The sequence below is a fragment of the Triticum dicoccoides genome, chromosome 1A (assembly GCF_002162155.2).
Source record: "Triticum dicoccoides isolate Atlit2015 ecotype Zavitan chromosome 1A, WEW_v2.0, whole genome shotgun sequence".
Lineage (NCBI taxonomy): Eukaryota > Viridiplantae > Streptophyta > Magnoliopsida > Poales > Poaceae > Triticum > Triticum dicoccoides.
The window spans coordinates 595,292,637-595,306,391 of NC_041380.1; the positions used below are offsets into that span (position 1 = coordinate 595,292,637).

The 13,755-nt window shown below is 45.8% G+C and overlaps 1 protein-coding gene and 1 pseudogene across 1 annotated transcript; both read left to right on the forward strand.

Moving 5' to 3' along the window:
• Positions 1–1,065: 1,065 nt before the first annotated feature.
• Positions 1,066–2,907, forward strand: LOC119356677 (annotated as a pseudogene).
• Positions 2,908–4,677: 1,770 nt separating this feature from the next.
• LOC119348947 lies at positions 4,678–8,163 on the forward strand. Its single transcript, XM_037616951.1, has 2 exons — positions 4,678–4,748; positions 5,922–8,163. Exon 2 carries the CDS (start codon positions 5,933–5,935, stop codon positions 8,093–8,095), a length of 2,163 nt encoding a protein of 720 aa, XP_037472848.1. The 5' UTR covers positions 4,678–4,748; positions 5,922–5,932; the 3' UTR covers positions 8,096–8,163.
• The last annotated feature ends 5,592 nt before the right edge of the window (positions 8,164–13,755 follow it).

Here is a 13,755-nt window from a genome sequence, read left to right on the forward strand (position 1 = left end):
GCCGAGGGAAGAGGAGGGGTGCGCCGCCCCGGCCACCTCCCGGGGAGGCGGCGCAGGGGCGGGAACAGGATGGGGAGGGGGAAAAGGGGGGGCGGGGAGGGCCGGGGCGTGCGAGCCGGCGGCCGGCGGCGGCGGGAGGGGGCTAGGGCGCCGCCGGCGGCGGCGGCGGAACCCTAGCGGGAGGGAGCGGGGGAACCGCTGCCGGAAAGTACGTCGTGTTAGTACCTCAAAAAATGATTTGACAGCTATAAATATTCATGGTCTCTCAGCAAATAACCTAAAAAGGCAACAGATCGCGTGGTTCTATTTTGTTTTTGTTTTTATTAGGTATTTTTGTTGCATCCCTGATCAGATCCAGCTACACAGACTCGTTTCGAAACAATGGAATAATTGCTAAGCATCATAATATCACATCACAACCTAGTAACCTACGCAGGGGCAAAAGGCCTTGCACAGACAATAACGACACGATGAACTTCACTGCACATAAAGAACACATGAATAACTACATATGTTGGAAGCGGATTCAGCTCATAGATCCATTTTTCTTTTGGGGAAATTGGTTTGGGTCCTGGACTCCATGGAACCCGGATTTGTGAAATACCAAAAAAAGTCAAAATTTAAAGTTAGAGAAGATTCAGGAAAAAAACATAGGGATGTATACTACATCTGCATCAGTTTTCATGATGAAATAAGTTTTGGTGAAACCTACCCAAAGAAAATCATGTATTTCTAGCACATGCACTATTTACTACCGTAGAAAAGTTGGCTTACTGTGGTTCATTGGGCTTTCCCACACGAAACCCGTTTCAGCAAACGAGCATCTCAACTCAACGATACACTCCCCTTCCCTCCGTTATCATTATCTCACTATCTGGACGAACCGTGAACATTATCTACTCAGGAAATAAATTCATAAAAGTAACATTGAACACACGAGGGATGAACTTCCCGGGCGGTCGACTTAATTGGAGTGAGGCGATACTTCTCTTGCCGATCAATGCAACTCTCCACCCATGTTGACCTAGGCTCCGCAACCGGTGTGATTGCTCAATCTCCTGGGCGATGGTGGAGGTGTGCCTACTTGCCATGTTGCCCCTGTTTCATGCCCGCAAAATCAACGATTCCTCATTCATTCCGGTGAAACCCTACCCCAACTCCTCTTGTACGTTGGCGATGACAACGGGTGCATGTGCCCCTCCCCCCTCTACCAGCAATTGAGCAGTCTGAGCTTAGGTGGTGCCATGTTGGCAACAAACAAGAGGAGAGGAGAGGCGGCAGTAACACTTAGTGGATTCTTTTCTTTAATACAGTACATACGTGGACGCTCATACATACACACATACACTCACCCATATGAATGCACACATGCACACCTTACCCCTATGAGCACCTACGAGAGAGACCGAGCTGGCACATCAATTGAACGCACATCAGCCGAAGGCCTGAAACAAATATAGAAAAATGCGAGCACCAATGTCAAGTTCAGGACTTAAACCCTGATGAACTGGGATACCATTGTCCTCTTAACCATCCAACCATATGTTGGTTTGCAACACTTAGTGGATTATATTCCTGGTTCTGGACAACCAAAACAGGAAGAGAAAATAATCATAAATAAATTTGCTCCCGCTGACCTGGGTCACTATTTTTTTGCATGTTTCTCGGTCCAATTGATAGATTTATTTTATTTCAGTTGATGATTCGCAAGATGGTTGTTATGTTAATGCTTAGTAGTGTGTATGGTTGTGAACTCCTTCAAGTGAAGTGTCTCATGCCCATAAAATTTACGACAATGCTCATATCTCAGAATTAGTTTAGATGTTGGCTTATCTAGCATATATTTGGCATTGGTAAGCTATATTTCTACACTATAATAAAAGGCCCGTGGTTGAATTGAAATCATAAGGAAATAAACAGTCAAACAGTGATACTATTAGGGTCTTGTCATTGATCCATTGATTGTCAAAGAAGCTTTGTGTACGGAGAGGTTGGCGTCGGATGGTACCCTGAAGCTGTACCACTTCATCATCATCGTCGCCGTCATGTTGTCTCTCTTCTCGCAGATGTCGTCATTCCACTCGTTGCGTTATATCAACCTCGGGTCCCTGGTCCTAGCCTTCGGCTACACCATCCTCGTATCGGGCGCGTGCATTCGGGTAGGTAATGTGCAAACACCCTTGATCATGTGTGCATCACGTGTTTACGTCGTACTTTGTGTTTTTGAGATGAAAAAGAGCTAGAAAAAAACTTGGTCAATCTTAAATCTGAATTTTTGATAGGTATGATGAGCAATGCTCCGGTGAAAGATTACTTACTGATCCCCTCAAAGTCTGGGAAGGTGTATGCCGCCTTCCTCTCCATCTCCATCCTAGCCACCGTGTTCGGCAACGGCATCCTGCCCGAGATCCAGGCCACACTGGCGCCACCGGTGGCGGGGAAGATGGTCAAGGGGCTTGTGCTGTGCTACACCATGGTCTTCTTCACCTTCTACCTGGCAGCCATCTCCGGCTACTGGGCCTTCAGCAACACGGTGTAGTCCAACGCACTGCAGAGCTTGATGCCGGACTCGGGGCCCTCGTTCACACCGACGTGGCTGCTAGGCCTCGCCGTCGTGCTCGTCCTCCTTCAACTCCTGGCCATTGCACTGGTGTACTCGCAGGTGGCGTACAAGATCATGGAGAAGGGGTCGGCGGACACAGGCCAAGGGAGGTTCTCGTGGCGAACCTGGCATCGCAGGTGGTGCTGCAGACCTTGTACGTTATGGCGTGCACGTTTGTGGCGGCGGCGTTGCCGTTCTTCAGGGACATCGTCGGTGTGCTCGACGCCATCACCCCTCCCCCCCCCCCACACACACACATGGTCTCGATTTGGGTAGCCCGTACTATCCAAACGGTTGGATTTTAGGCAGCCCGTTGGATGCCTATTTGATGTTCAAACACACCCGAACGTATGAACGAGAAATGAGCTTCGACTTTGGAGACGGACTTAATCATTGTTGATTCATTTATGTACATTGTAGCATGTAGCAACGCACAAGCGTTCTACTTTAATCATTTATTAACTTGCTCAAACGTATGGAAGCTGTTTTTATTATATTTGCTGAAACATCGTGCGAATGAAGCTAAAGACAACTTTTTTGATATTGTGCGAGAATTTCTTAACTGCATCAAGTAGATCTTAATAATTTATAATAGATTTTTTGTTGGACCATCGCTTCATATGTACATCGTCAATTTGCCATTTTGTTATCAGTTTACATTACAAGTGAAGTGGACTTAATTATTATGCAATTGTGACCGTGTTATATTGTCTCTACCTGTGAAATTTAACATGCATTATCTATATGTAAGTTCAGAAAATTATTTCAGAAGCCCGTAGCAACGCACGGGAATTCTACTAGTTAGTAGTAGATGATCTCTTAGCAACAATACTCTCACCATAAATTTAGGAATTTCTAGTACTAGTGATAAGACTAAGATATAACTCATTGTAAACCTCTTTTTTTTTGCTATATCTAAATTGCGTGGCAACACTAAGATAAGATAGCCTTATCAACCGTTGTACATGCTTTGACAGCGAATTTGGGATATCTTATTGAGGTTTGAGGATATCTAGGATCTGCTTTTTATTTACTACTACCTCACTTTTTAAATATATGATGTTTAGGACAACAACGATTTTAGTTCAAAATGAACTATTTTTTTGTCCTAAACGTCACATATTAAAAAAACAGAGGGAGTATTTGATTCTAACAAAAAAGGCGCGGAGTGTCTGTTCATGTGTTTAGACCCCATATGATGTGAAAACAAAGGTACATGCATGGTCCAGAGTGAAGGAAACGAGATTCTGGTGAAAAAAAGAAAAAGATAAAGAAAAAGGCAAAGGCGAAAAAAAAGTAGAAACAAATCACAGTTCATGTCCATGTTTCTTTTTAATTAAAAAGCCCGGTGTCAGTTCACGTTGTAGACCCAGATAACGTAAAAGCAAAAAGATACATGAGGTAGAGAGAAGAAAACGATGTTCTGTCCAAAAATAAAAAGATGAAGATGAAGGAAAAGACAAGAAAAATGTAGTGTGAAAACAACTCAGGATGGTTAGCCAAATAAAACCAGATCCTGCCCTAGCTTCATGTGCTCGCTGTCCTATCAATGGATGTTTCATTTCACTGTGAATACAGTTGCATATTATATACTTGCATTGCCAGCATTCGTAGTCCAGTAGTATGAATTTATAAGGTACTAGTATTATTTTTAAAAGGTTTGGTAGTAGAATTGAGTTGCAACATAGTGGTTCATACTGTGCCGCTGCTTCCTGCTTCAGCGCTGTAATAAGCACGTGAGGTCACGCTCTCTCTCGCCGCCAACAGAGTGAAAACAGAGCAGAGCAAGCGGGAGAGAGGAGCAGAGCAGAGGCACTCCCTGTACTGTAGAGCAAGTAGAGGAGGGGAGAGGAGCAGAGGCCTTGAGCCGCACCGTCGCGCCGCGCAGCTTGAGCATCGGCCTTGTCGCCGGCTTCTCCTCGCCACCTGCGTCTACTTCTCCACATCCACATCGCCCCGCTCAGTAAGCACCTCCCTGTACGCGCGCGCATCCAAGAGGCTGGCTGACTGACGCCGACGCCCTGTTCGTTCCTCTTCTCTTCAGATTTGGGCGTACGCATTGTCCAAGGAGGGGAGCAAGGGCGAGGTGCTGGACACCGGACGGTGACCACGACTGAAGCAACCCCTCCTCCCTCCTTGGCGCAAGGTAAGCAAAAAAGCCATCTGCTTATTACTACTGTCATGCGCCCGCCCTCTCCCCTGCACTTTGGGGAAGACAGAGAGAGCCACTGTATACTCACTGACATAGACAAACATAACAAGAATGGACATTAATCCCGATAGAGTTTCAATCCTTCAAACCTACTTTCAGTTGTATAATAGTATTGCTCATTTCGGAGGGACAATGAAATATATCTCAGACCACGCACAGTTTCTTTCTTTTTTGCCAAGAATGTACATGCTTTTACATGAAAATGAACTAATGGACGTGAAAGATATGCTTCCACTGGGGAAAAGTTTTTTTTCCAGAACATCAACTGTGTAAAAAGTTTGAACGTCAACAGCATATGCTAGGGGTAAAGAATGGTACAATACACACAAATCAACAACATCGGCAGCGACATAGATCTCGACATGTGTGCTCCTCCAGTGAGGGCAAGGCTTCCAGAACAAATCCATTCTCTGGTGAAGCTGAAGTCATAGACGTTTGAACATATGCCTATAAAGTTCCAGTGAGCAGTTACTCTATATATAACCATTTGTGTCGTACACACCCCTTTCATAATCTATATTGACAGGTATATATGGTCTTTGATTTTTTTTACCACTCATTAGTTCCTATTGTTCACACCGTTCATATGTAAGAACTCTTTTCACCATTGAATCCTTGCCCTATATAAGAATTCATTTTAAAGAAATAACTTAATTCGCATCTATCGTCTAGCGCAGCGCCACTTGCTAGTTTCTTTAGAAGGGATCCGGCCAATTGCTTGTTTAGCTTGCGCTACCATGCATGGACGCTTCTCCGTTGATTGGCGAGTACTTCTCAGTACTTTTCGAGTACTCCCACTAAAATTATTTCTATCTGTTTGATCAAGCACACAGCTAAATCAAATAAAATAATATTTTATTACTGGTAAATCATTATTTCCAGTACTTTTTTTAGTACTTCCTAGTACTTATTTTATTTTCACCGTTAGATTGACTTGATTCAACGGCTCCTAAAATCCCCAACCATGATAAACGTTATATTTTGCTATATATCTCAGCTTGTGACTGTGGGCACGCATGCTGTTAACGTAGCTAGACTAGTATTGTAGCACTTCTCTCTCTGGTTTTGCCCGTAACTCTTACTACTCGATGAATCCATCCATTCCAGGCGGGACATCGATGGCAGGAGCAGGGGCAGGGACAGGGCAAGTACTGCATCTATGGAAAGAATGGGGCATCCAGGTGCTGGTGCTGCTCAGCTTCTCCCTCCAGATCATGCTCCTCGTCATGGCAGAGCTCCGCCGGCGCATCGACTCCGGCGTGCTAAGGGCCTTTGTGTGGTCAGCGTACATGATGGCCGATGCTACGGCAATCTACGTGCTGGGACACATGTCTGTGATGAGCAGATCACCGGAGCATGAGCTGGTGGCGTTTTGGGCGCCTTTCCTCCTTCTGCACCTTGGTGGGCAAGACAACATCACCGCCTACAGCATCGAAGACAACAAGCTGTGGCTGCGCCACCTGCAGACTCTTGCTGTGCAGGTGGCTGCAGCTACATATGTCGTCTATGCGTCTTCCATCCTTACCAGCGGGCTCCTCCGGGCAGCCACCATGTTGATGTTTGTGGTTGGTGTTGCCAAGTATGGAGAGAGAGTGTGGGCACTCAAGTGTGCTGGTAGTACCTCAGAGCAGGGAGGCAACTATCAACCTCTATTTTACGCCTCGGGATCCCATTACCGGACCATACCGTCCAAAAGTTGCAGCCCGAATAAGGAAGATTACCTGTTGGATGCTCACCTCTTCCTGGCTGTTCCTAAGAAATTCCTTATGAGCATGCTGCAGGATGAAGAGTTGCGGTTTCATGATGTAGATAAGCATGCTTTGGAGGAGGTGGTTGAGATGCAGCTCTCCTTGATGCACGATGTCTTGTTTACAAAGACTGAGGTGGTGCACAGTTGGTGTGGCCTCTGCGTCCGTGTCATCTCGTTGCCGGGCACAGCCGTGGCATTGTTGTTGTTTTATCTTTCACTTCTGGGTGATCATCATCATCATCATCATATGGCTGCTGGGAGTTACAGTAAAGTAGACATTGCTATCAGTTATGTCCTGCTTATTGGGGCTCTCGTTTTGGAGGTCATGTCAAGTATTAAGGCAATGTTCTCGAGCTGGACAAGTTCGTTCCTGCTAAAGCCGAGGAGGGATTTCACTAGGCCAGGAGAGGAAGAAAGAAGTATGAGGATCTTGCTTGGTCGTGGGATTACATCTGTCCGCCGGTTTGTGCATGCAGCAGAATGGAGAGGAAGGTATTGGTCCGGCTCCATGGGGCAGCACAACCTGCTTCAGTTGTGCGTTGGCAGTAGGGTGGGCCGAATGAGCAAAATCGCGAGATGGATGGGATTTGAGGACCCGTGGAACACGCTGGCATACTGCTCCTCCATCCCTGTCTCGGCATTCATCAAGCAGCTGCTGGTCAACCATGTGCTGAGTCGCAGCGTCCTTCCAACAGATGAAGATCACATCGCTAACTCAAGGGGCCTGGCGGCCCTGAAGAGCAAGGGACTGTATGAGGAACTGGAATGGAGCTTGGACCCCAAAAGGTCCTTGGAGCAGACCATCCTTACATGGCACATCGGCACCAACATCTATCTCTTTTGGTACAAAAAGGAGAAGCCGGAGCAAACAAATGCAGCCAGTGGTCAAGGCGGCGACGACGCACAGAGGCAGCAGCAGCAGGTTGATCTCGTCGAGGCGGTGGAGGCGCTCTCCAATTACATGCTCTTCCTTCTTGCCTCACGTCCCTACATGCTGCCTGCCCCTGTTGACCGTGGGATGTATGCTAATTCCTGCTATGAGTTGGTTGGTGTAGTGTGCAGCTCAGCTGAGGATCTGGCCAACTTGCTGCTGCGGTACTACAGGGAGGAGGCTGAGGAGGAGGCGAGACTGTCGTCTAATATGCCGTTCGACACTGTTCTGGAGAACAAGCCCAAGCAGCCGAACCTGTCTGATATCATCCCGTTTGACACTAGTCTGGGTGATGCACAAGACAGGCAAAAGGCCTATCGGCTGGACCTTACATTGCACCGTGGATGTAGGCTTGCCGCAGAGCTGATCCACAACGGGATGCCAGGCATGCCTTGTGCTGCAATAATGCCGGAGCTCATCGCCCAGGTGTGGATCGAGATACTATGCTACGCAGGCCACCGGTGCAGCGCGTACTCTCATGCCAAGCAGCTTGGCAGCGGCGGTGAGCTCATCACTATCGCTGCCCTTCTAGTGGAATATGTCAGCGTGCAAGCCCTTGCGATGCAACCACCACTGCCATCACTATCGCTACCCTTCTAGTAGTGGAACGTGCATGTCAGCGTGAAGACCCTTTCGATCGATGCAACCACCACTGCCATGAGAATCACCGGCCCTTAAGGCCTGCTTTGGTTTTGGTTTAGAGGAATCTTATAGGAATTTCATATGATAGGATTTCTATAGGAAAAATTCCTTTAGAGCCATTTGGTTTGTAGGAATGGAATCCTATTCATGTGGAGGAATTCTTCCTATCCTCCACATTTCATAGGAAAATAAACATTAGCCTAGACTCAATGGAAAAAATCCTATGATGTGAATCAAAAAGCATCCCTTTTCCTATTCCTACTCATAGGATTTGAGATACATGTCATCTCATTTCCTATGACTTTCCTATTTCTATGATTTTCCTACCCTATGAACCAAAAGAGGCCTTAAATGCATACATGCATGCGCGCAATGCATCATTTATATATTTGTCCCGCGTTATAAAGTAAGCGTAGTAGATTTATTTAAATATGGATGTACGTAGATTTAACTTTACATCTAGATACATCCATATCTAAACAAATTTACAACACTTATTTTGGAACGGAGCAAGTATTTGTGAGTGTAATGGCTCTATATCCCATTTACGGTTAATTAAAGACTCAAAGGTGTACTCTTGGCTCTTGCCATCCCAAAATACAAGGCATGCATGTGTTCCACATGGTGGTAAAAATAATAATAATCAATGTTTCCTCAAATAATACATCATTTATAACTCTATACAACACCAATATAGTCTGAATGAACTTTCAAATATGAATCTTGATACGGAGTACATAATTCTCTATTCTGATTTGTCACTACTAGTGTTGCGGGCTTACTGCGGTTCGATTCACAATCTCTGAACCTCAGCGCTGCTCAGTCCCCACGACCATGCTATGCTCTCCTTCATCGCGGGCGGCTGAACCCATCTCTAGCCTCCTACGGATCATCAGACATTGAAATTTAACACTACTTTTGTGAGAATCATATTACACCAACACTAGTAGAAAACAGGACTTTGGTCACAGCTCAATATACACATTAGTCCCAGTTGCATTACAAACCGGGACTAATATGAGCATTAGTCTCGATTCGAGCGGCTAAAGGCATTCGTCCCGATCCAAAAATGAGTGTTGGAAATATGCCCTAGAGGCAATAATAAATTGATTATTATATTTTCTTGTTCATGATAATCGTTTATTATCCATGCTAGAATTGTATTGATAGGAAACTCAGATACATGTGTGGATACATAGACAACACCATGTCCCTAGTAAGCCTCTAGTTGACTAGCTCGTTGATCAATAAATGGTTACGGTTTCCTGACCATGGACATTGGATGTCGTTGATAACGGGATCACATCATTAGGAGAATGATGTGATGGACAAGACCCAATCCTAAGCCTAGCACAAAGATCGTGTAGTTCGTATGCTAAAGCTTTTCTAATGTCAAGTATCATTTCCTTAGACCATGAGATTGTGCAACTCCCGGATACCGTAGGAATGCTTTGGGTGTGCCAAACGTCACAACATAACTGGGTGGCTATAAAGGTGCACTACGGGTATCTCCGAAAGTGTCTGTTGGGTTGGCACGAATCGAGACTGGGATTTGTCACTCCGTGTAGACGGAGAGGTATCTCTGGGCCCACTCGGTAGGACATCATCATAATATGCACAATGTGATCAAGGAGTTGATCGCGGGATGATGTGTTACGGAACGAGTAAAAGAGACTTGCCAGTAACGAGATTGAACAAGGTATCGGGATACCGACGATCGAATCTCGGGCAAGTATCGTACCGCTAGACAAAGGGAATTGTATACGGGATTGATCGAATCCTCGACATCGTGGTTCATCCGATGAGATCATCGTGGAACATGTGGGAGCCAACATGGTATCCAGATCCCGCTGTTGGTTATTGACCGAAGAACGTCTCGGTCATGTCTGCATGGTTCCCGAACCCGTAGGGTCTACACACTTAAGGTTCGATGATGATAGGGTTATAAGGAATAGATATACGTGGTTACCGAATGTTGTTCGGAGTCCCGGATGAGATCCCGGACGTCACGAGGAGTTCCGGAATGGTCCAGAGGTAAAGATTTATATATGGGAAGTCCTATTTTGGTCACTGGAAAAGTTTCGGGTTTTATCGGTAACGTACCGGGACCACCGGGAGGGTCCCGGGGGTCCACCAAGTGGGGCCACAAGCCCCGGAGGGCTGCATGGGCCAAGTGTGGGAGGGGACCAGCCCCGGGTGGGCTGGTGCCCCCCCCCCCCCACAAGGGCCCAAGGCGCCTAAGGGGAGGAGGGGGGGCAAACCCTAAGGGCAGATGGGCCTTAGGGCCCATGCCTGGTGCGCCTCCCTCTCCCCTCCACCTGGCCGCCACCCAGATGGGATCTGGGGGCTGCCGCCACCCCTAGGGAGGGAACCCTAGGTGGGGGCGCAGCCCCTCCCCTCCCCCTATATATACTTAAGGTTTGGGCTGCCCAAGACACATGAGTTCCTCTCCTTCTTGGCACAACCCTACCCCTCTCCCTCCTCGTCTCTTGCGGTGCTTGGCGTAGCCCTGCTGGAGTACCACGCTCCTCCACCACCACCACGCCGTTGTGCTGCTGATGGATGGAGTCTTCCTCAACCTCTCCCTCTCTCCTTGCTGGATCAAGGCATGGGAGACGTCACCGGGTTGTACGTGTGTTGAACGCGGAGGTGCCGTCCGTTCGGCACTAGGATCTCCGGTGATTTGGATCACGACGAGTACGACTCCTTCAACCCCGTTCTCTTGAACGCTTCCGCTTAGCGATCTACAAGGGTATGTAGATGCACTCTCCTTCCCCTCGTTGCTGGTTTCTCCATAGATAGATCTTGGTGACACGTAGGAAAATTTTGAATTTCTGCTACGTTCCCCAACAGTGGCATCATGAGCTAGGTCTATGCGTAGTTACTATGCACGAGTAGAACACAAAGTAGTTGTGGGCGTTGATTTTGTTCAATATGCTTACCGTTACGAGTCCAATCTTGATTCGGCGGCATTGTGGGATGAAGCGGCCCGGACCAACCTTACACGTACTCTTACGTGAGATTGGTTCCACCGACTGACATGCACTAGTTGCATAAGGTGGCTAGCGGGTGTCTGTCTCTCCCACTTTAGTCGTATCGGATTCGATGAAAAGGGTCCTTATGAAGGGTAAATAGCAATTGGCATATCACGTTGTGGTTTTTGTGTAGGTAAGAAACGTTCTTGCTAGAAACCCATAGCATCCACGTAAAACATGCAAACAACAATTAGAGGACGTCTAACTTGTTTTTGCAGGGTACGCCATGTGATGTGATATGGCCAAAAGGATGTGATGAATGATATATGTGATGTATGAGATTGATCATGTTCTTGTAATAGGAATCACGACTTGCATGTCGATGAGTATGACAACCGGCAGGAGCCATAGGAGTTGTCTTAATTTATTTATGACCTGCGTGTCAATATAAACGTCATGTAATTACTTTACTTTATTGCTAACCGTTAGCTGTAGTAGTAGAAGTAATAGTTGGCGAGACAACTTCATGAAGACACGATGATGGAGATCATGATGATGGAGATCATGGTGTCATGCCGGTGACGATGATGATCATGGAGCCCCGAAGATGGAGATCAAAAGGAGCAATATGATATTGGCCATATCATGTCACTATTTGATTGCATGTGATGTTTATCATGTTTATACATCTTATTTGCTTAGAACGACGGTAGTAAATAAGATGATCCCTTATTAAAATTTCAAGAAAGTGTTCCCCCTAACTGTGCACCGTTGCGAAAGTTCGTCGTTTCACGTGATGATCGGGTGTGATAGATTCTTATGTTCGAATACAACGGGTGTTGACGAGCCTAGCATGTACAGGCATGGCCTCGGAACACATGCAAAACACTTAGGTTAACTTGACAAGCCTAGCATATACAGACATGGCCTCGGAACACAAGAGACCGAAAGGTCGAGCATGAGTCGTATGGTAGATACGATCAACATGAAGATGTTCACCGATGTTGACTAGTCCGTCTCACATGATGATCGGACACGGCCTAGTTGACTCGAATCATGTAATCACTTAGATGACTAGAGGGATGTCTATCTGAGTGGGAGTTCATAAGATGAACTTAATTATCCTGAACATAGTCAAAAGGTCTTCGCAAATTATGTCGTAGCTCGCGCTTCAGTTCTACTGTTTAAATATGTTCCTAGAGAAAAATTAGTTGAAAGTTGATAGTAGCAATTATGCAGACAGTAGAAGGCTTATGTCCTTAATGCATCGCTCAGTGTGCTGAACCTCGAACGTCGTCTGTGGATGTTGCGAACATCCGACATACACGTTTTGATGACTACATGATAGTTCAGTGCGTAATGCTAAATGGTTTAGAATTGAGGCACCAAAGACGTTTTTGAAACGTCGCGAAACATATGAGATGTTTCGAGGGCTGAAATTGGGATTTCAGGCTCATGCCCACGTCAAGAGGTATAAGACCTCCGATGATTTTCTTAGCCTGCAAACTAAGGGAGAAAAGCTCAATTGTTGAGCTTGTGCTCAGATTGTCTGAGTACAACAATCATTTGAATCGAGTGGGAGTTGATCTTCCAGATGAGATAGTGATGTTTCTCCGAACTCATTACCACCAAGCTGCTAGAGCTTCGTGATGAACTATAATATATCAGGGACATATATGATGATCCTTGAGATATTCACGATGTTTGACACCACAAAAGTAGAAATCAAGAAGGAGCATCAATTGTTGATGGTTGGTGAAACCACTAGTTTCAAGAAAGGCAAGGGCAAAAGGGGATACTTCATGAAACGGCAAATCAGCTGCTGCTCTAGTGAAGAAACCCAAGGTTGAACCCAAACCCGAGACTAAGTGCTTCTGTAATAAGGGGAACAGACACTGGAGCAGAATTACCCTAGATACTTGGTAGATGAGAAGGCTGGCAAGGTCGATAGAAGTATATTGGATATACATTGTGTTAATGTGTACTTTACTAGTACTCCTAGTAGCACCATGGTATTAGATACCGGTTCGGTTGCTAAGTGTTAGTAAACTCGAAATAAAAGGTTGCAGAGTAAACGGAGACTAGCTAAAGGTGAGCTGGCGATATGTGTTGGAAGTTTTTCCCAAGCTTGATGTGATCAAGCATCGCACGCTCCCTCTACCATCGAGATTGATGTTTGCGTTGAGCATAGACATGATTGGATTATGTTTATCGCAATACGGTTATTCATTTAAGGAGAATAATGGTTACTCTGTTTATTTGAATAATACCTTCAATGGTCTTGCACCTAAAATGAATGGTTTATTGAATCTCGATCGTAGTGATACACATGTTCATGCCAAAAGATATAAGATAGTAATGATAGTACCACCTACTTGTGGCACTGCCACGTAAGTCATATCGGTATAAAACACATGAAGAAGCTCCATATTGATGGATCTTTGGGCTCACTCGTTTTTGAAAAGTTTGAGACATGCGAACCATGTCAATTGGTGTATATGCATGAAGAAACTCCATGCAAATGGACCATTTGGACTCACCTGATTTTGAATCACTTGAGACATGAGACATGCAAATCATACCACATGGGCAAGATAACTGAAAGCCTCGTTTTCAGTAAAATGGAACTAGAAAGCAACTTGT